Source organism: Carcharhinus amblyrhynchos, chromosome 14, assembly GCF_965287045.1.
Source record: "Carcharhinus amblyrhynchos chromosome 14, sCarAmb.v2.hapA, whole genome shotgun sequence".
Taxonomy (NCBI): domain Eukaryota; kingdom Metazoa; phylum Chordata; class Chondrichthyes; order Carcharhiniformes; family Carcharhinidae; genus Carcharhinus; species Carcharhinus amblyrhynchos.
Genome location: NC_137337.1, coordinates 54,367,283 through 54,390,448, shown reverse-complemented (window position 1 = coordinate 54,390,448; position 23,166 = coordinate 54,367,283). Strand labels below are relative to the sequence as shown.

Genomic DNA, 23,166 nt, shown 5'->3' with positions numbered 1-23,166 from the left:
CACTCCAGGAGCCCCAGATTATGAAACATTAGTGCAGCATCATCAGCATGGAGCAACTTTCTGAGGGCTTGGTGCATCTTTGTTTTAGCTCTTAGGTGAGCAAATCTGAGCAGCTTCCCACCACTAAAACCCAGTTGGATATAATTTCTATTCAGACCCTGTGGGCTCTGTGTGATGTGTGTTAAAAGCACTTTGTAGACAAAGAGCAAGTGCACATGTTGCACCTTTTTTCAGCTGAACAAAATAGACAATAACTATTCTCTGATTCATTCCCAGGGCAATGGCTTGATCAGTTAAAGTCAACTTGTCTGGTTTGAACTTGGTCAACCTCCAAGCTTTGTCATTCTCCATGCCAAGCCTCTACCATGCTGAATCTATTTGCCAAACAATCATACTCTCTTTTTATGAAGTATAAATTGTTATTCCCTTTACATTTGATAGTCTTACAAATGTCCTGATGAGTACCAAATGAAAAGCTCTATTGATCTGATTTGATTTATTATTGTCATATGTATTAACATTTCAGTGAAAAGTATTGTTTCTTGTGTGCTATACAAACAAAACATAGCGTTCATAGAGAAGGAAACGAGAGAGCGCAGAATGTAGTCCTAGCTAGGGTGTAGAGAAAGATCAACTTAATGCAAGGTAAGTCCATTCAAAAGTCTGACAGCAGCAGGGAAGAGAGTTGTTTGATACATGACCTCAGACTTTTGTGTCTTTTTGCCGACGGAAGAAGGTGGAAGAGAGAACGTCTGGGGTGCATGGGGTCCTTAATTGTGCTGGCTGGTTTGCCAAGGCAGTGGGAGGTGCAGACCGAGTCAGTAGATGGGAGGCTGGTTTGCCTGATGGATTGGACAACATGCCATTTCCCAGCATTTTCTGTGCTACCAGATGACAAATGATATAGCTAACAGTGAAATATGGTCACCATTGTGAAGTACTTTGCATCATAAATGTTTATAGTGTCCTTTGCATAAGTTATATATTACAGATGAATTGGAAGTTAACTGGGTAAAGAGGCTTAAAATGGATACTACCGTATTGTGTTGCATTGTTGCTTGGTTCCAATGCAGCTCGGAATTGTGATCATGCCAGTTAAGATTCTAGTATGTGATGTATGTTAAGTACATGTATGAGTCATCAAAACTTTTCAACTTAAAAACATTCATATAAATTAAATATGATGGCTTTATAAAGACTTTTTTTATATGATCTTTAGTAAGTGTGCACTTTTGCTTATTTATCTTGTCATTGGCAGTACCTTGACGCCCAAGGATGAAGGTGTGCAATTTCACAATCTTATTGTTTTCCACATGAAATGCAATTTTGTTGTCAATGTAAAAATATACCTTGAAACCAAGCCCCCAGCAACTTAAAATTAAAAATGAAAGTTGCAATTTAAAGTTTCAGTTACAACATGTTGATTGTGTTATGTCAGTCAATCCTAAACAAATGTTGTGTATGACAAAATGTAGAATTGAGACATTATTCCGATCTTGCTTCCAATTTTGCTTTGTTTATTTTTGCAGGTATTTGATCAATATCTAAACTTTATCACTTTGGAAGATGACATGTTTGTGTTGTGCAACCAGAACAAGGAGCTCATCTCATATCATGGTATTGATTTTAATCTCTTACTCAACTCCATAATTGATAAATGCATGAATAATGTTTTCAATAGTGTGCAAAATAACAAATACATTATAAAATTCATTCTTGAATGTAATTGTAGATAAAACAGCCAGTTGTGTATTTGCTTCAGAATGAGTTGATCCAGGTTTTGGACTTGTCAGCAGGTGAACCAGTGACACATTAGAGTTGTCATTGAAAACTGTATATTTAAAAATTTAGCAATCTTTGAAATAAAGGTCATATAAGATGCACTACCAAATACACAATTAAATTAACTGGATAAATGTTTGTTACATAGTTAAAAACAATTAATAACCAAAATGCACTGATTTTGCCCAACATCAGCTTTTTCAATGTTGAAAGTGTTAACGTTTTGATATAGTTCACACCTATCAATTATGGTATAATGAGTCTTTACAATATTAAAAACTGTGTAACATAACAAAAACAGCATAACCCATTACTTGCACTATAGGTTGGCCCTGACAGCATGCAATTGCACTAAAAAGACATGAGTTAATGAGGAATTTGTACCCTTTGTCAGAATTAATTGATAAGATAAAATGAATATACCCAAACCTCTACTTAGAGTTAATTAAATGTGCTTCCCAAGGCAGCCAGGCCAATATCATGCATTGCCCAGTTTTTGGTACATTCTCAGTTTTCATTTAAAGCCCATCCAGCAGCTCCTAATGTTGCGTCTCTTTATTTTGGCCTCTTCTAGTGCGTAGTTTTACTTTCTTTACTGTGCCCCAATTTGTTTTTAATAATTTCTTTGCAAGATTTTAATTGCTTAATGGACCAGAACTTCCAAGTAGTGACAATCTGACTGCCACTCCATTCCTAGTTGCTACATGACCCTGGCCTCTGACTTGAGCCAGGTAAGAAAAGTGCAGTGTAATAGATTTCTCTGGCTTTCAGTTAAACTGGCATTGACAGCAGAGATGGGGAAAGTGAACCATATCGATGGAACTAGTTGCTGTAAAGTTGGTATAATTCAACAAGTGCTGATAAATGGATTAGTTGGGAGGTCAGATATTTCTCATATAGCTCTGCAGACTCGATGGGCAGAAGGGCCCTTTTTGTACTGTGTGATTCTGAAGCAAGTAAGTTTAAAAGTCCCAGCTAGTTTGAGAAGCCAGAGTAAAGGTAAAAATGTCAGTGCTATACTTACTTTGGAATTTTGGTGGTTTTTATAAATGGTTTGATCAGGGATACTCAGTATGACTTTGCCAGAGAGAGGTTGTGCCTAACAAATTTGATTGAATTTTTTGAGGAGGTGACCAGGTGTGGAGATGAGGGCAATGCAGTTGATGTAGACACTATAGAAACCTACAGGGCAGAAGAAGGCCATTCGGCCCATTGAGTCTGCACCGATGACAATCCCATCCAGGCCCTATCCCTGTAATCCCACAAATTTACTCCACTTGGAGTACTGTGTGTAGTTCTGGTCGCCTCACTATAGGAAGGACGTGGAAGCTATTGAAAGGGTGCAGAGGAGATTTACAAGGATGTTGCCTGGATTGGGAGGCATGCCTTAGGTTGAGGGAGCTGGGACTCTTCTCCCTAGAGAGATAAGGTTGAGAGGCGACCTGATAGAGGTTTATAAGATGTTGAGAGGAATAGATAGGGTGAATTCTCAGAGGCTATTTCCCCGGGCTGAAATGGTCGCTACAAGAGGACACAGATTTAAAGTGCAGGGAAGCAAGCACAGAGGAGATGTTAGGGGTAAGTTTTTCACTCAGAGGGTGGTGAGTGAATGGAATCGGCTGCCGTCAGTGGTGGTGGAGGCGAACTCGCTGGGGTCTTCTAAAAGACTTCTGGATGAGTATATGGGATCTGATGGGATTGAGGGTTATAGATAGGTCTATGGCTTAGTAGGTATAGATGTGATCGGCGCAACTTGTGGGCCAAAGGGCCTGTTTGTGTTGTAGTGTTCTATGTTCTATTCCCTCTAACCTAAGCATCCCAAGACGCTGCAAGGCAAATCAACCTAACCCGCACATCCTTGCACCTTGGGAGGAAATTCGAGCACCCAGAGGAAAACCACACAGACACAGGGAGAATGTGCAAACTCGACACATGTAGTGACCCGAACCAGGAATCGAACGCAAATCCTTGGAGCTGTGAGGCAGCAGTGCTAACCACTGTGCCACTGTGCTGCCCATTTTGTTTGTTCATATTTTAATTTGCTTATTTAATTTCAATCTTCCCTATCTGTTTAATTTCATTTTTGCAAATTTTTGCAGTTTTAATTGTCACCTGGAGAATCAGCAATGGGGCAGCATGGTGGCACAGGTGCTGCACAGTGCCAAGGTTCAATTCCAGCCATGGGTCACTGTGTGAAATCAGCACATTCACCCCGTGTCTGCATGGCTTTTCTCCAGTGTCCTTCCACAGTCTGAAAGATGTGCTGGTCAGGTGCATTGCCATGCTAAATTCTCTCTCAGTGTACCTGAACAGGAGCTGGGGTGTGGTGACTGGGGGATTTTCACAGTCATTTCATTGCAGTATTAACGTGACACTAATAAATAAACTTTAAAGCTTAAAATCTTTAAACTTTTGACCGACAACTACCCTGCCCCACTCCGGATTTGGGTCCTGAACTGTCTGCACGTTTTGTCAAGTGTGTTTTGCAGCTTCATCCTTGCTCAGTTTTCATCACTTCTGCAAAAGGAATGGGTGACGAGAGGACCTGAAGGTAGTAATTACCATCAAAAAGAGTCAGTGAAAAAAGGAGCCAGAGGCAGTAACCACCTAGGTATAAAAAGACAATACAGCACAGGGCCAGGCCCTTCAACCCATTGAGCCTGCGCCGATATGTGATTTCTATCCCTCTGCTTGCCTCCCATTCTTGTCTGTCTAGATGCACCTTGAACATTGCTAACATGCCTGCTTCCACCACCTCCAGTGGCAGTGCATTTTAAGCACCCTCCACCCTCTGTGTGAAAAACTTTCTTCTAAGTCAATTACCTCTCACCGTAAACCTCTGCCCTCATTTCCGGACACGTGAGGTAATGTATTTTGGAAGGTCTAATATAGATAGGAAATGTATAGTAAATGCAGAACCCTTAGGAGTACTGATAAGCAAAGGGATCTGGGTGTACAGATACACAGGCCACTGAAAGTGGCAATGCAGGTAGAGAAGGTAGTCAAGAAGGCATGTGGCATGCTTGCCTTCATCGGCTATGGTATTGAGTTTAAAAATTGGCAAGTCATGTTGATGCTTTATAGAACCTTAGTGAGGCTGCACTTGAAATATAATGTTCAATTCTGGTCGCCGCACTACCAGAAGGATGTGGAGGCTTTGGAGAGAGTACAGAAAAGATTTACCAGGATGTTGCCTGGTATGGAGGGCATTAACTATAACGAGAGGTTGGAGAAACTTGGTTTGTCCTCCCTGGAGCGATGGAGGGGAGATTGGATAGTCAGAAGCTTTTTCCCAGGGGTGAAAGAGTCAATTACTAGGGGGCATAGGTTTAAGGTGCGAGGGGCAAGTTTTGAAAGAGATGTACGAGGTAGATTTTTTACACAGAGTAGTGGGTGCCTGGAATTTGTTGCTGGGGGAGGTAGTGGAAGCGGGTACGGTAGTGACTTTTAAGGGGTGCCTTGACAAGTACGTGAATGAGATGGGAATAGAAGGATATGGTCCCCAGAAGGATAGGGGGTTATAGTTAAGTTGGGCAGCATGCTCGGTGCAGGCTTGGAGGGCTGAAGGGCCCATTCCTGTGCTGTAATTTTCTTTATTCTTTGTAGTCGACCTTTCTACCCTGGGAAAAAGCCTCTGATTATCCACCCTGTCTATACTTCTCATAATTTTGTAGACTTCTATCAGGTCACCCTTCAGCCTCCATTTTTCACATGAAAACAATCCGAGTTTGCCCAACTTCTCATGTCTAAAACTCTCTACATCAGGCAATGGCCTGGTAAACCTTCTTTTCACCCCCTCTAAAGCATCCATGTCCTTCTGGTAGTGTGGGATCAGAACTGCACACAATGTTTCAAATGTGGCCTAACTAATGTTTTATACAGTTGTAACATTACTTGCCAACTTTTATACTTGATTCCTCGACCGATGAGTATGATCTGTATGCCTTCTTGACTACCTTATCCCCCGTGTTGCCACTTTCAGGGATCTGTGGACCTATATGCCCCGATCTCTTTGTATGTCAACGTTCTAAGAGTTCTGCCATTTACTGTATAACTCGTATTTGTCTATATTAAACTCCATCTGCCATTTCTCTGCCCAAGTCTGCAATCAGTTTCTATTCTGCTGTATCTTTTGACAATCTTTGTCACTCTGTGCAACTCCACCAATTTTTGTGTCATCCACAAATTTACTAATCAGACCGCCTACATTTTCCTCCAGACCGTTTATATATGCTACAAGCAACAAAGGTCCCAGCACTGACCCCTGTGGAACACCGTTAGTTACTGATCTCCATTCTGAAAAACATCCTTACATCGCTACTGTCTTTCACCAAGTCAGCACTGTATCCACCTTGCCAGCACACCCCAGATCCCATGTAACTTTACCTTTTGTATCAGCCTGTCATGAGGGACCTTGTTAAATGCCTTACTAAAGACCATATAGACAACATCCATTGCTTTTCCCTCATGAATCTTTCTTGTCACCTGCTCAAAAAAGAATCATGTTGGTGAGGCATGACCTTCCCCGTGCGACACCATGCTGTCTATCACAAATCCATTCACTTCCAAATGAAAATAAATCCTGTCTCTTAGAATCTTCTCCAACATCTTCACCACCGCTGACATCAGGCTCATTGGTCTGTAATTACCTGAATTTTCTGTTTCCCTTCTTAAACAAAAAGACAACATTAGCTGTTCTCCAGTCTTCTGGAACATCGTCTGTGGCCAAGGAGGATGCAGAGATAACTCTTAAGGCCCCAGCTCATTCCCCCCTTGCCTCTCACAGTATCCTGGGATTGATCCCACCCGGGCCACTGCAACTATGTGGAGTTTGCATGTTCTCCCCATGCCTTTGTCTTTGTGGGTTTCCTCTGGGTGCTCCAGTTTTCTCTCACACAGATGTGTGGTTTTGATTGATCATACTAAATTGCCCCTTAGTGTCAGGGGGATTAGAAGGATAATGCATGGGGTTATGGGGAGAGGGCCCGAGTGGGATTATTGACTATACAGGCTCAATGGGTCAAATGAGTTGTTTTTGCACTATCGGGATTTTATGATCAGATGGGAGAAGCCATGTATCTCTTCACCATTGGACAGGCAGTGGACTATTCAGATATCTGGAACTGGCTTGCACTGTGTTCACAAGGAGGTGAAAAAATAAGTAGTGATATCACAGGAAAACTGTAAGTTTGTTAGTTGGTAAATTATTGTTGGGATCTGTCTTTAATGTACTGTAAATTAGAAAAGCATTTTAGTTTTAAAACAGCAGCTGTACTTGGATTTAAATGAAAAACACCTGGAGTAAGGGTAAGCCAGGGTCTGTATAATTAAAATGAATCAAAGTAAATTTAAAACATGACAGAGCAACTTGATTGAGTGGAATGTGTGTCCTGTAATATGTGAGATGATATGGATGCTATTGGTACCCTAGATGTGCAACAAAGTGAACCTTGAGCTTCTGGTTTTAGAGTTTGAGCAGTGTCACAATGGCACATCCACAAAGCTGAGAACTACGTGGATAGCACATTCAGGCAGATGTTCATGCTACACCTTGGGAGCTTGTAGGCAGGGAGGGGAGAGGTGACCGCCCAACAGGTAGTGCAGTATTCCTCTGGGGTCCTGCTCATAAATCAGTTTTCTGTTTTGGAAGCAGCTTACTCAGGAGTGCAGTCAGAGCCAGGTTGTGGCATTGCGAACAGCTCAGCTGTACAGGAAAGGAGGAAGAAGTTGTCAAGAACAATAGTGATAATGGATTTGTTCAAAGAATAAAGAAAATTACAGCACAGGAACAGGCCCTTCGGCTCTCCAAGCCTACATCAACCATGCTGCCCGACTTAATTAAAACCCCCTACGCTTCTGGGGACCATATCCCTCTATTCCTATCTCAATATACTTGTCAAGACGCCCCTTAAAAGTCACTACCGTATCTGCTTCCACTACCTCCCCTGCTAACGAGTTCCAGGCACCCACCACTGTGTGTATAAAAATCTGCCTTGACTTTTGAAACTTGCCTCTTGCACCTTAAACCTATGCCCCCTAGTAATTGACTCTTCCACTTTGGGGGAAAAACTTCTGACTATCCACTCTGTCCATGCCTCTCATAATCTTGTAGACTTCTGTCAGGTCTCCCCTCAACCTCCATCACTCCAGTGAAAACAAACCATGTTTCTCCAACCTCTCCTCATAGCTAATGATCATTGTATCATGAGGTTCGGGATGATAGTTGAAAAGGACAATGGACAGTTAGCGGAAGAGAGCGAACTTCAATGGAGCAAAACTGGAATTGGGCCAGTTAGACTGGAATATTGCAATGTCGATGCATCGTGGCTGAGTAGTAGGAGCTATGATGTGGAGTAGCCAGTGTTGGATTGGGGTAAGCACAATAAGAAGTCTCAAAACACCAGGTTAAAGTCCAACAGGTTAATTTGATAGCATAAGCTTTCAAAATGTCACCCCTTCAAGTGACTGAGGAGTTGTGTTCACAAATGGCATAAATAGACACAAACTCAATTTACAAAATAATGGTTGGAATGCGAGTCTTTACAGGTAATCAAATCAAAGATACAGACAATGTGAGTGGAAAGAAGGTTAAACACAGGTTAAAGAGGAATGTATTGTCTCCAAGCAGGACAGTTAGAGAGATTTTGCAAGCCCAGGCAAGTTGTGGGGGTTACAGATAGTGTGACATGAACCCAAGATCCCAATTGAGGCCGTCGTCGTGTGCGGAGTTTGGCTATCAGTCTCTGCTCGGCGACTCTGCATTGTCGTCAAAGACTACGACAACTTGTGTACATTATTGGAAGGGTGTGAACACGTTGGAATAAATGAGGAAGAAGTTTACAATGGTTCTAGGGATGAGAAATTTCAGTTGAAATGTCATGCATTGTAAATCAATGCATCTCTATGTAATGTCACATGATTGTGGTAACATTAGCAGAGCCGTTTGGGAAATTCTCCTTTTTCTTGGATTGTAAGCTAGCAGCAGCCATCTAATAAAACTCCACAAACTGATTAAGTAACCCACAGTGTAGCAACTTTTCATTCCTTTGAAGTGATCTGACCACTTAAATATATAACAATAAGAGATAAAATTGGCAATGAGGATGCTTTTACTGTAAAAATTGTCATAAATTCAGACCTGTACCTTGAATCAAGTGTTATTTTTCAGGGGACTACTACACTATCAGTTGAATTTGGTTGTTGGAAATTGTTGAGGGTGTATACTAATTTTAGAATTGATAAAAAATATATCAGACCTTTCATTAATTTCTTGTTACTCGACTGCAACCATGGGAATGTGCTGAGAGTTGGGGCGGGGAAAGAAAAAAATTTTCAGCCACTTCATTAACTGTTAAACCAATGGATTAAAACAATCAGTGGGCCTAAAATCTCCTAGAAAATAAGGCATGTGGAATAAGCTGTGGAAAAACAACTTTACTTACAGAGCTGGGGAGTTTGTTTCCTGCTGTGCGCCTTCACACGTAGTGACCTGCAGCACTGGGTCCTTGAATCGAATGTGATAGTGAGGAAAACCTTACAGTGGAAAGATTTAGGTTTCATCGATGGAGCTGTATTATAGAAATGAGCAGAGTTGTGAGTTTGACTCAACCCTCAAAGACATACTGCAAGACAGATTTGTTTTGTGGACATCAAAATGAAGCAATTCTAAAATGTTTGCATATTGAAGGTCTTTACAACTTGCTGTTAAGATAGCAGTTAAGAAATTGGCCGCTAAAGAGGCTTCTCAAATTGGAGCTGGCACCAATATATAGAAGATGAATACTGAGAAAAGAACGTACTGCATCACGCAAGTATGCCATTGATGTGCCCGGATGGTGCATTCTCTGCAGGATTGTTGGTATAGGAAAACAAATATCGTAATTTTGTCAAGAAAGGTCACGAAACCATGATGTGTTTGACCAGACCATTCTCAAATCTTGAAGAAGGATAAAAGCAAGAAAACACCCAAATCTACACAAAAACTATAGAAATACTAAGACAATGAAGATTCCCAGGAAGACATGTCTACAGAGATTGAAGAACTAAAACATGGTGTTTTATTGCTGCAGGGCGACCGAGATTCTGGATCTGTCTGAAGCTGAATGGGAATAAAATTAAAATGGAAATAGACAAGGGAGCTGTATCATTTATTGCTTAAAAAAAATTAAAGCCTTCTAATATAATCTTCCGAACTGGCACAGAAGTAGTAGTTCCAGTGATGGGTTATATCATGGTGCAAGTTGAAACAGAGGGTCAATCTGAAAAATTGCTATTATGTGTTGTTAAAGTTATCCCGCATATTTGGAATTGTGAGGTTAATCAAAATCAAACTGAATTGGTAAGCAATTAAACAATTGGTTGGTAAAAAGAACACATTACAGAAACTCTTAGAAAAATCCAAGTAGGTGGTTGAAAGTACTTTCGGGGAAGTGACTACGACTTACAGGTGAAACCTGAGAGCAGTCCAAAATACTTAAAGGCAAGAACTTTGCCTTATGCTATCAAGCCTAAAGTTGAAATGGAACTTAAAAAATTAATCAAGGTGGAGTCATCGAATCTGTAAACACAAGCAGTTGGGAAACTCCAATTCTTCCTGTCATTAAGCTTGATGGCTCTATAAGAATTTGTGATGACTTCAAAGTGACAAATCTAGGTCGACTAGTACCCCTTACCGTTAATTGAGGATCTCTTTGCTGGATTGCTGGTAAACAGCTTAGCCAGATGGACTTGTCCCCAAGCACACCTTCCAATGAAGGTGGCAATTGAGTCGCAACCACTGCTAACAATTGTTACACTCAAAGGATGGTTCCAGTATTAATGTCTATCGTTCAGAATAATATTGGTATCAACTTTTTCCAAAAATCAATGGATGAAATCTTAAGTGACCATAATTGATTCTAATCATGGGCAGAGATGACCAAGAACATTGAGAGAATTTAGAAGAAACGTTACAGCATCTAGTGCAATCTTCATGTTAAGAAAGAAAAATGCATATTTTTCAAATCCCTAATAAGCTATATAGACCATGTAACTGATAAAGATGGGCTCCACAAAGAACCTAAGAAGTTGACTCTGGTTTTAAATGTGCTTAGACTGTAGAATATATCGCAACTGAGTTTTTTTAGGGCTCATCAAATACTGTGGAAAATTTATTCCAAATTTAGCTACCATATTAAAACCACTTCATACACAGTGGCACATTGGCACAGTGCTTGGTACTGCTGCCTCACATACCAGGACTGGCTTTGGGTCGCTATCTGTGTGGAGCTTGCACGTTCTCCCCCTGTTTTCATGGGTTTCCTCTGTTTGCTCCAGTTTCCTCCCACACTCTCAATGTGTGGGTTAGGTTGATTGGGCATGCTAAATGGGCACTTAGTGTCAGGGGGATCAGCAGGTTAAATGTGGGGAGTTAGGAGGACAGTGTCTGGGTGTGATTTGTTGTTGGCACAGGTTCGATGGGCCGAATGGCCATCTCCTATACTGTAGGGATTTTATGATCATTAAGTGTGAACCAACGATTGACCTGGAAAAAAGACAGCGAAAAGACATATAATGAAGTCAAAAAGATGCTAACGAAATCAGAAGTTCATTTTAACCCTAAATTAAAAATCCAATTTGCATATGATGCATCACCAGATGGGGTAGGTACAGTTGTGTCTCATATAATGCCAAGTGGAGATGAAGTACCAATAGCTCTCACTTTGGGATTGTTGACAAGTGCTGAATAAAAGTATGCTGAAGCGGAACAGGAAGCCAAGTCTGTTTTTTGGAATTGTGAGATTTCATTAATATTTTACCTTGTTTAACTGATCACAGGTCTTTAACAATGATTTTTGGTTCATCCAAAGGGATACCACCTTTTAGCAGTGAGTAATTTGCAGAGATTGTCTGTCTCTCATCAGTACATAATTATGAGATTAAATATAGAAGATCAGAGCAGGATGCTAACGGCAGTGCTCTATCAGTCTACCAATTCAGGACAAAACCGAATCATAAGAAAACTATGTGAAATCTTGCACCTTTTCCAGGTATGAAAGAAGCCACAAGGAGTTATTTCTGGTAGTCAGGATGGACTCTCAGGTTGAAGAAAGAATAGGACTATGTCAGTCTTGTGCTAGGATTTGAAACACTTCACCTCTTATACCACTTCGTCCATGGGATTGGCTGAGACAATCTTGGCAAAGAATTCAGTTATTTGTCATTTATATTAATGATCTGGGTGAGAATGTAGGAGGCATGCTTAGAAAGTTTGCAGATGATACCAAGATTGATGGCATAGTTAACAGTAAAGAAAGTTATCTCCAACTGCAATGGGATCATGATCAATTGGGCCAGCGGGCTGACGAATGGCAAATGGAGTTGAATTTAGACAAATGTGAAGTGATGCATTTTGGTAGATTGAACCAGGGCAGGACTTACTCAGGTAATGGTAGGGCACTGGGGAGAGTTACAGATCAAAGAGATCTAGGGGTACGTCATAGCTCCTTGAAAGTAAAGTCACAGGTGGACAGAGTGGCGAAGAAGGCATTCGGCATGTTTGGTTTCATGGATCAGAGCATTGAATACAGGAATTGGAATGTCTTGTTGAAGTTATACAAGACATTGGTAAGAGCACACTTTGAATGCTGTATGCAATTCTCGTCACCCTATTATAGAAAGGATATTATTAAACTAAAAAGTATAGAAAAGATTTACTAGGATGCTACCGGGACTGAGATATAAGGAGAAACTGGATAGACTGGGACTTTTTTCTCTGGAACGTAGATGGCTGAGGGGGGATATATAGAGGTCTATAAGATAATGAGGGGCACAGATCAGCTGGATAGTCAATATCTTTTCCCAAAGGTAGAACATAGAACATTACAGGGCAGTACAGACTCTTCCTCCTTTGATGTTAAAACATAAGAACATAAGAAATCGGAGCAGGAGTAGGCCAACTAGCCCTTCGAGCCTGCCCCGCCATTCAATAAGATCATGGCTGATCTGTCGTGGCTCAGTTCCACATTCCCGCCCTCTCCCCATAACCCTTAATCCCCTCTCTTATCAAAAACCCGTCAACCTGCGTCTTAAAAATATTTAGCGAGGTAGCCTCCACCACTTCAACGGGCAGAGAATTCGAGAGATTCACCACCCTTTGAGTGAAGAAGTTCCTCCTCAACTCCGTTCTAAACCGCCCCCCCTTTATCTTGAGGCTGTGCCCCCTAGTCCTACTATCCTTTCTGAGCGGGAAGAGTCTCTCCACCTCTATCCTATCCATCCCATTCATCAACTTATACGTCTCAATGAGATCTCCCCTCATTCTTCTAAACTCTAACGAGTACAAGCCTAATTTATTCAGCCTCTCCTCATCGCTCAACCCCCTCAACTCCGGCATCAGCCTAGTAAACCTCCTCTGCACTCCCTCCAAGGCCAAAATATCCTTGCGTAAGTACGGCGCCCAAAACTGCACACAGTACTCCAGCTGCGGCCTCACCAATGCCCTATACAGCCGCAGCAAGACTTCCCTACTTTTATATTCAATCCCCCTCGCGATGAAGGCCAGCATCCCATTCACCTTCCTGACCACCTGCTGCACCTGCAAGCTGGGTTTTTGCGACTCATGCACAAGGACCCCGAGGTCCCTCTGCACCGTCGCCTGCTGCAGTTTTTCTCCACGTAAGTAATAATCCTTCCTACCATTATTCCTACCAAAGTGGACCACCTCGCACTTGCCAACATTAAATTCCATTCGCCATTTCCTGGCCCATTCGCCCAGCCTATCTAGATCCTTTTGTAGACTCTCACCATCCTCCACACAATTTGCCATTCCACCAATTTTGGTGTCATCAGCAAATTTCGACACCCTACACTCGGTTCCCTCCTCTAGATCATCTATATAAATGGTAAATAGCTGAGGCCCCAGCACCGACCCCTGGGGCACTCCACTAGTCACCATCCGCCAATCCGAATAGCACCCATTGACCCCCACTCTCTGCCTCCTATTTGACAACCAGTCCTCTATCCACGCTAACACCCTACCCCCAACTCCATGCCCCCTGACCTTCTGCAATAACCTCTTGTGAGGTACCTTGTCAAACGCCTTCTGAAAATCAAGAAAGACCACATCCACCGGCTCTCCTCTATCCACCGCCCTAGACACATCCTCATAGAACTCCAGTAAATTTGTCAGCCACGACTTCCCTTTAACGAAACCGTGCTGCGTCTGCTCTATCAAGCAGTTCCCCTCAAGATGCCTCACTATTTCCTCCTTGATGACGGATTCTAACATTTTACCTACAACAGACGTTAAACTAACAGGCCTATAATTCCCCGCCTTTTGCCTGGCACCCTTCTTAAACAACGGCGTAACATTAGCCGTTTTCCAATCTTCCGGCACTTCCCCGGAATCCAGCGACGTCTGGAAAATAACCACCAAATGTTGTGCTGATCTGTGAAACCAATCTAAAGCCCATCTAACTTATACTATTCCAATATCATCCATATGTTTATCCAATGACCATTTAAATGCTCTTAATGTTGGTGAATCCACTCCTGTTGCTGGCAGGGCATTCCACGTCCTTACTATTCTCTGAGTAAAGAACCTACCTCTGACATCGGTCCGATATCTATCACCCCTCAATTTAAAGCTATGTCCCCTCGTGCTAGCCATCTCCATCCGAGGAAAAAGGCTCTCACTGCCCACTCCAAAGGTAGAGGAATCTAAAACTAGAGGGCATAGGTTTTAAGGTGAGAGGGGAGAGATACAAAAGTGTCCAGAGGGGCAATATTTTCACACAGGATGGTGACTGTCTGGAACAAACTGCCAGAGGTAGTAGTAGAGGCGGGTATAATTTTGCCTTTTAAAAAACATTTAGATAATTATATGGGTATGATGGGTATGGAGGGATATGGGCCAAATGCGGGCAGTTAGGACTAGCTTAGGGGTTTGAAAAAAAGGGGTGGCATGGACAAGTTGGGCTGAAGGGCCTGTTTCCATGCTGTAAACCTCTATGACTCTCTGACCCTAATTCCTATTGATTTTGCGGGACTGTCTTAGATGCCGTGGCATACAGCAATTCAAAACTGTCTCTTATCATCCATCTTTCCACTGATGGATTGATGGAGAGTTTGGTAGAGTCATTGAAGAATACCATTAAAGCAGCCAAAGATGAAGGACCATCAACCAGGAGAGTAAGCAACTTTATCATATCCTACAGAAATTCAGCCCATGGAACAACCCAAATCTTGCTGGCTATGTTGTTTTAAAAGAAGAATTTAAAAAAAGCAAATTTGATTTGCTCTTACCTCTTGAAACTTCTACCATTGTAGAACAACAGCAGCAAAACCAAGATACTCGCTGTGAATGCACCGAGAAATTTTGAACAAGGAGAAAAGGATTTAGCTAGGAAGAACTATTCAAGTGAGAAGTGTCTACCTGCCACAATACTTGCAAAGATGGGGCCTATTTCTTACACTGTGCAAACCTGTGACGAGAGTTTGGAGGAGGCAAAAAGATCAAATCTTCATTTCAAAAAGAGAATTTGCAGAGTTGATATCTGCAAGGACAACATCTGACATTCCAGGCTTGTAATTGAACCTTTGATTACGATTGAGTCGAATTCAGAATTTACACCAGTTGAATGAGCACTTGGAGTAATTTCTGACTAAAACTTTCTCCTTAATCAAAACTTCTTGGCTTCACTGTCTGTTCATACCTTAGTTTTGCCGCTGTTGCTTTATTATGGTAGAAGTGTTAGTAGTAAGAGCAAAAGAAATCTATAGAAACTGAAGAAAAACCAACTTTATCAGACTATGTGCCTGAACTGAGTGGCAGTAGAATACCAAGGATATGAATTTGTTGAATGACAGATTCTGCCTGAGCAGAACCAGTGTCCATCTAAAAGACTCTTGTACTGATGTATAAAACTGTATTTAATAGAAAACCATAGAACCATAGAAAATTTACAGCACAAAAACAGGCCTTTTGGCCCTTGTTTGTGCCAAACCATTTTTGTCTAGTCCCACTGACCTGCACTTATAGAATGATACTTCGTAATATAATTATTGTTCACACTGAGTAAGAATTGAAGTTAATGTCAGTTGTACTTTTGGAGTAAAGATACAGGGATGTTATGTATTGTAAACCAATACCCCTGTGTAGTGTGTCACACGATTGTAGTAACATTAAATGCATTTGGATGAGTTTTCCCTCACTTCTGTCTTGAACTGCAAGCTAACAATACCTGTTGAATAAAATCCACAAACTGGTTAAGTAACCCACCAAAGATTAACAACCCCTGGAGATGAAATTTCTCCTCATCTCTGTCCTGAATGGGAGACCCCTTATTTAAAAACTGTCCCGCTTAGTTCTGCCTTCTCCAATGAGGGGAAACATTTGTCCTATCAAGCCCCTCAGAATCTTATATATTTCAAGGAGGACACCTTATTCTTCTAAATTCCAACGGTATAGGCACACCTTAACCTTTCTTTGTAAGATAACCCCCTTTATCCAGGAATCAGCCTGTTGAATCTTCTTTGAACTGCTTTTAATGGAAATATATCCCTCCTTGAATAAGGAGAACAAAACTGTACAAAGTAGATCAGATGCTCTGTACAGTTCTAATAGTACTTTACTACTACAGTAAGGACCAACATTAAATTTGCCTTCCTACCTGCATGCCAATCTTTTGTGATTCATGTACAAGGACATCCATATTCCTCTGCACCACAGCTTTCTGCAGTCTGTCTCTATTTAAATAATGTTCTGCTTTTACCTATCAAATTGGCTAACTTAATTAGGCTTTAATGATTTCCTAATCATTTTGTTTTCTCACAGTATCTATCTCCCAAACTTGTGTCCATTCCCTTAACCTATCTATATCCTTTTGAAAACGTCTTGTTTCTCTCCTCACTTTCTTATCCATCTTCGTATCATCTGCAAAGTTGGTGACATCCAAGACATCAATACAGATTTAAATATTTGAGGCCCCAGCACTGATCCCTTTTGTAATCCACAAGTTAACAGTTTGCTAACATGATTAATTTATCCCGACTGTTTTCTGTTAGTTAACCAAGCAGTTACCTGCAACACCATGAGTTCTTGAATCGTAGAATAAAATCATAAAGGAGGAGGCCATTCAGCCCATTGAGACTGCACCAACAATCCATCCAGACTGTATCGCCGTAAGCATAAATATTTAACTCACTAATCTCCTTGAGGGGCAATTTAGGTTGGCCAGTCAACCATACCCGCACATCTTTGGATGTGGAAGGAAATTGGAGCACCTGGAGGAAACCCACACAGACATGGGAGAATGTGCAAACTTCACACGTTGTCACCCAAGGCTGCAATTGAACTTTGATCCCTGGCACTGAGGCAGTGATGCTAACCATCGTGCCACCAGGCTGCCCATCTTATCTTGTGTATGTGGCACCAAATGGAATGCCTTTTGGAAATCCAAATGCATTGCATCCATTGTTTTCCTTTTATCAATTTTGCTTGTTACAGACAGTAATTTGTCTCAAGAAATGTCAATAAATTTGTCAAATTTCCCTTTCACAAAGCCATATTGACCCTACTTGTTTGTAATATAATTTTCTAAATGTGCTGCTACTACCTCTAATAATAGATTCTAGCTTTTTCTCAAGGACAAGTGTTCAGCTAACTGGTCTATAGTTTCCTGCTCTCTGTCTCCCCCCTCGAATAAAGTTCACAGAATCAATCATAGAATCTTTACAGTGCAGAGAAAGATCATTTGGCCAGTCGAGTCCCCAAAAGAGCATCCTTCCCATCACCCACCCTAACCCCATGCGTTTACCATGCATAATCCACCTAGCCTACACATCTTTGGTTGTTACGTTTGTAGTTTTCCAATTAAAATGGGAGCTTTCTAGAATTTAGGAAATTTTGGAAGATTACAACTACATACATCAATTAATTCAGCATCCACTATTTTTAAGATTCTAGGATGCAGGGCATCAAATTCAAGGAACTTGTCAGACTTTAATCTCATTTGTTTTCTCAATACTTTTTCTCTAATTATAGCGATTGTTTTAAATTCTTCCCTTTTGTATCTTTATTTTCTTTTTTTTTGGGGATTTCTCCATGTTTTCTACTGCCTGCCATCTTCCCTGCCTTGCTTTCACCTTGCCACCACCTCTTGTCCTCTCTCCTCCCTATCATTCATGGCGCATGATTTGACTTCCTTAAAAATGGTAGATGGAATACAATGTTGGAAAGTGTGAGGTTATCCACTTTGGTAGGAATAATAGTAGGAAGGACTACTACTTACAGGGCGAAAAGCTGCAGCATGCTACGGTGCAGAGGGACCTGGGGGTCCTTGTGCATGAGTCGCAAAAACCCAGCCTACAGGTGCAGCAGGTGGTCACGAAGGCAAATGGGATGCTGGCCTTCTTGGCGAGGGGGATTGAATATAAAAGTAGGGGAGGTCTTGCTGCAACTGTACAGGGCACTGGTGAGGCCGCAGCTGGAGTACTGTGTGCAGTTTTGGTCGCCGCACTTATGCAAGGATATTTTGGCCTTGGAGGGAGTGCAGAGGAGGTTCACTAGGCTGATACCGGAGTTGAGGGGGTTGAGCTATGAAGAGAGGCTGAATAGACTGGGCTTGTACTCGTTAGAGTTTAGAAAGATGAGGGGGGATCTTATTGAGACGTACAAGATAATGAAAGGGATGGATAGGGTAGAGTTGGAGGGGTTCTTCCCGCTGAGAAAGGACAGCAGGACTAGAGGGCACAGCCTCAAGATAAGGGGGGGCAGTTTAGAACAGAGTTGAGGAGGAACTTCTTCACTCAAAGGGTGGTGAGTCTCTGGAATTCTCTGCCCGGTGAAGTGGTGGAGGCTACCTCGCTAAATATATTTAAGACGCAGGTAGATAGGTTTTTGGCAGGCAAGGGGATTAAGGGTTATGGGGAGAAAGCGAGAAAGTGGAACTGAACCACTTCAGATCAGCCATGATCTTATTGAATGGCGGGGCAGGCTCGAAGGGCTAGATGGCCTACTTCTGCTCCTATTTCTTATGTTCTTAAAAGCCTATTTCCACATCTTGCTTTCAGCAATCAATAGACCTGATATCACCGATAGTGAAATGGAAATCATTATGGACACTCTTGTGGACAGTCTCTTCTGCTTCTTTGTTACAATGGGTAAGTATAGTATAATAAATTCTTGCATGTATTACCATGAGTACTTTTAAGGCTGGTATAACCTGTCAAATTGTTTAAAGAAAACTCCCTGCTTTATATTTTTTAAATATTGTTTTATAAATTGATGTGGGTAAGAAGTTTACAAAAATTTCTATTATTATTTTCATTGAACATTGTATGCTGGAAGCTCATACTTGAGAAATTGAAGGACCAATAAATTTGTCGCTAGGTTAGTCGAGATTAACTGCAAAGTTTACAGAGTTAAGTAAAATGTCACAACAATGTATCGATAAGACTAATTTGGGTTGCCCGGTTTTGACAGTATTTTATGTCACACTGTGGTTGAATGTGACACATGATTGCACCTCTACAGTTCCCATTTATTGAGTTTCAAACTTCATGGACAGCCTATAGAGAGAAGTAAAGAAACTGTGAGATTGTCCTTCTGTCCAATTCAGAGCGAGGAACATGTTTGTCTTATGAGGCATAGAAAGAAAAATAACTAAAAGAAATACCTTTGCCTAAATCTTGTAGCCTGATAATCTTCTTTCCATTAGGTGCTGTTCCAATTATACGATGCCCTCGAGGAAATGCAGCTGATATGGTAGCAGTGGTAGGAAATGCATTTAAATTTCCTTCATTTATCATGATAGAAAATGCATGTGTCTTTTTAAAAACTAGACCTAATATACAGTTCAAAGATTTGCATATGTATAGCTGTCAGTTATTTAAAAGTCACTTCATCTGATGTTAAAATGTTTTGTTTCCATTAGTCAGTGAAACAAATCAGTTTAGGGTGTGGTTGTTTCAGATGGTTGTATTCTCCTCTCCTGAGACTCTGGTTTGAGAAAGGTTTGATGAGATATTGAACTAAGGTCCTCTTTGCCTGCTCATATCCATGTTAAATATTCCATGAAACTATGAAAGAAAGAGCATTTGTAATCTGGGAGCTAGTGTCCATTTGTAATCTGGGAGCTAGTGTCCATTTGTAATCTGGGAGCTAGTTGATGTCAAAACAATAAAATTTCTGCATCGTTCCTCAACTTGATGAACGCAAAATTCATAGAAAACCAGCATCACTTCAGTGAATATGAAGTTCACAGGTCTGATAAGTAACTACCACTGATTGAACATTCACTTCATTTTCAAAGTATGGTGGACTGGCTATCAGTAACAGCAACTCTAATTTCCATAGCAACTTTAATGTGATAAAATGTTCTAAGACAATTCGCAGTACAATCAGACAGAAGTAGTGTTTTGAGCCATAGAAGGAGATATTATTGCAGGTAACAAAATATTTGATTAAAGAGTTAAATTTTTGGGAGCATCTTGAAGGAGGAATGAGGAATGGAGAAACAGGGAACTTTAGGATCCCAGAGCTTAGTAATTCAGAGATGAATCATTTGATTTAAACCCAACATGATTTTTATTTAGGGTTGAAAAGTAAGCAGTATTTAAATAGATCCGTCTGAGTTTGTAGTTCAAACTCAGTAAATAATGCAGTTTTGATCTTTGGTGTGAAATAAAAGGCTAATTCGAGCCATGCAGTGTCCATTTTCAGGTGTCACACTCCCTTCCCGGGTACAAAATAGTGGAGAGGAAGCATACACATATTTTCAACCATGTGGCTCTTGCCAACATTGGTTGACCACAAAGCTGACCTCCAATACGCATCCACTGATGAAACTTAAAGGGAACTATGAGAGTATTAGGCACAAATGGTAAGGATAGAATAGGAAACCTTTCTAAAGGAGTTGACAGTTTAGCTCAGAAGTTGAGATGACTTACTGCAGTTGTACAGGGCCTTGGTGAGATCACATTTGGAGTGTTGAATGCAGCTTTGGTCTCCCTGCCTAAGAAAGGATATACTTGCCAAAGAAGGAATGCAACAGATGTTCACTAGGCTGTTACCAGAGTTGGCTGGGCTATCCTTCGTGGAGAGATTGGTTCAACTGGGCCTGTATTCACTAGAATTTACAAAGATGAGAGGAGATTGAAATGTATAAAGTTCTAATAGAGCCGGATGGACTAGATATGGGGCAAATGTTTTCCCTGGCTGGGAAATCTACAACTAGGGGACACAGTCTCAGGATATCAGAAGACCATTTGGGACTGAGATGAGGAAAGATTTCTTCACTCGAAGAGTAGTCAACCTGTGGATTTTTCAACCACAGAAACCTGTGAAGGCTAATTCACTAACTGTATTCTAGAAAGTGATACTTTTTAAAAAGATTTTAATTGCATCAATGGGTATGGAGAGAAAGCGAGAACATTAGCAACCATGTATAAACTGCGTTGACAGCAAATGCAGGCATTTTTAACTGGAAGAGTTTCGTCCACCATTTGGGTAAGAATAAACCGGAGCTGTCCTTTACCTATGCCTGAAACATGTATTGGCTCTTTTCATATGCAAATAAACAGTTTGACATCTGCTTCAAGAACCTCCTGTAGCATTGGTTTGCCCCACTCAAAGAAAATGCTTCTCATCACATTAAAAAGGGTAAGGAAATAAAGTTTTTTTGTACATTACAGCAGTGACCACACTTCAAAAATTAACTTATTAACTGTAATGACCTTTGGAGGCATTCTGAGGTCATGGAAGGAGCGACCTGTCTTGTTGGTCATTTATGTTGTGCCTTTCCTGACTTCAGTACATGCAAAATACGTTTTACAGACAATTAAATACCTTCTGAAATGTAGTCACAGTTGTAAAGTAGTAAGTTCCAATTAACATCCTGTACTGGCTGCTCTGAGCTCTGCCCTGAGGCCTCAGTTATTCTGCTGACGCTCTTAGTTCTTCCTCTGAATCCCACCCAGTCCTTTGACTGATCACTTCTAAATCAGTTGTTCATCTCTGAACTTCTGTCCAGCCACTCACTGTTTGTTGCTTTCACAGTGTAATGTGGTCTCAAGCCCAATATACAGGGTTCCTTGGACTCCACTGTTCAGACATACTTTACACAACCCAGTATAATTTGAAGTTTAAGTCCTTATTTTGATGTACAACAAACTACAATCTGTACTATCTGCATGTGCTGATGTATTTATATCAGCTTTCTCTTTGATTTGCTTCATTACTGCCATATATATTAACGTAGTGAAAAGTATTGTTTCTTGTGCACTATACAGAAAAAGCGTACCGTTCATAGAGAAGGAAACAAGAGAGTGCAGAATGTAGTGTTACAGTCATAGCTAGGGTGTAGAGAAAGATCAGCTTAATGCAGAGTAAGTCCATTTAAAAGTCTGACAGCAGCAGGGCAGAAGCTGTTCTTGAGTTGGTTGGTATGTGACCTCAGACTTTGGTGTCTTTTTGCTGATGGAGGCGAAGGAGAGAACGTCCAGGTATGTGGGGGTCCTTAATAATGCTGGCTCTTTGGCGAGGCAGCGGGAAGTGTAGACAGAGTCAGTGGATGGGAGGCTGGTTTGTGTGATGGATTGGACTACTTAACTTCCTTAATTTCTGCTCTATGTACTGGCATTTTTTTGCAATTGAAAATGACTCCAATTTATTTTGTTTTAGAAATTGGATAAGAAGCTGCGTGAAAACCTGCGCGATGCCAGAAATAGTCTCTTCACAGGAGATGGGCTTGGTGGAGGACAGTTCAGGTACAATGTGGTAACTTGATTGTGTTTAGAAATCAATCCTGACCAGAAGAAAATGCTTCTTTGAAGTTGAGCGTAATTTAAGAAAGCTTTGTAATTTACTTACACTTTCTGTACAACTTAGGACATTGGCACTGGTGTCGGGGTAGATGGGGTCAGTACAAGCAGAAGGAGTTGCATTTGGGCAGGACGTGGGAGGGGGTTGGCAAGATGGTGGGCTGCTGGGTAGCGCTGTCAGGGAGGGTTTAAACTTCAAGGGCAGGGGATGGGAATCTGAGCAGGGAGACCGGGAGAAACAAGATAGAAACAAAAGACAGAAATGCAAGACGCAAAAGTGCAAGAGAGTAAAAAGAAAAGGTGGTAAATCAGGCTAGAATGCGAAATAAAGCTAAGATGAATAACAAGGTTAAAAAGACAAGCTGAAAAGCTTTGTCTGTTAACACACAGCACCTTTGCGATCAGTTTGATGAATCAACAGCACAGATAGATATAAATAGTAACGATAGAGTTGCAGAGACATGGCTGCAGATTTACTAAGGATGGGAATGGAACATCTTGGGGTATTCATTATTTAGAAAGTAAGAAGTCTCACAACACCAGGTTAAAGTTCAACCAGTTTATTTGATAGTAAACCCACAA

At 41.2% G+C, this 23,166-nt stretch overlaps 1 protein-coding gene across 2 annotated transcripts in view; it reads left to right on the top strand.

Moving 5' to 3' along the window:
- The window catches only part of scfd1 (sec1 family domain containing 1), a 262,452-nt gene that overhangs the window by 57,899 nt on the left and 181,387 nt on the right, over positions 1-23,166 (top strand). For both annotated transcript variants that reach the window (XM_080202894.1, XM_080202895.1), the window contains exons 6-9: positions 1,530-1,617; positions 18,835-18,924; positions 19,482-19,537; positions 22,445-22,530. In XM_080202894.1, coding sequence (XP_080059020.1) covers positions 1,530-1,617; positions 18,835-18,924; positions 19,482-19,537; positions 22,445-22,530 — 320 coding nt within the window. The remainder of the gene's footprint in view (positions 1-1,529; positions 1,618-18,834; positions 18,925-19,481; positions 19,538-22,444; positions 22,531-23,166) is intronic.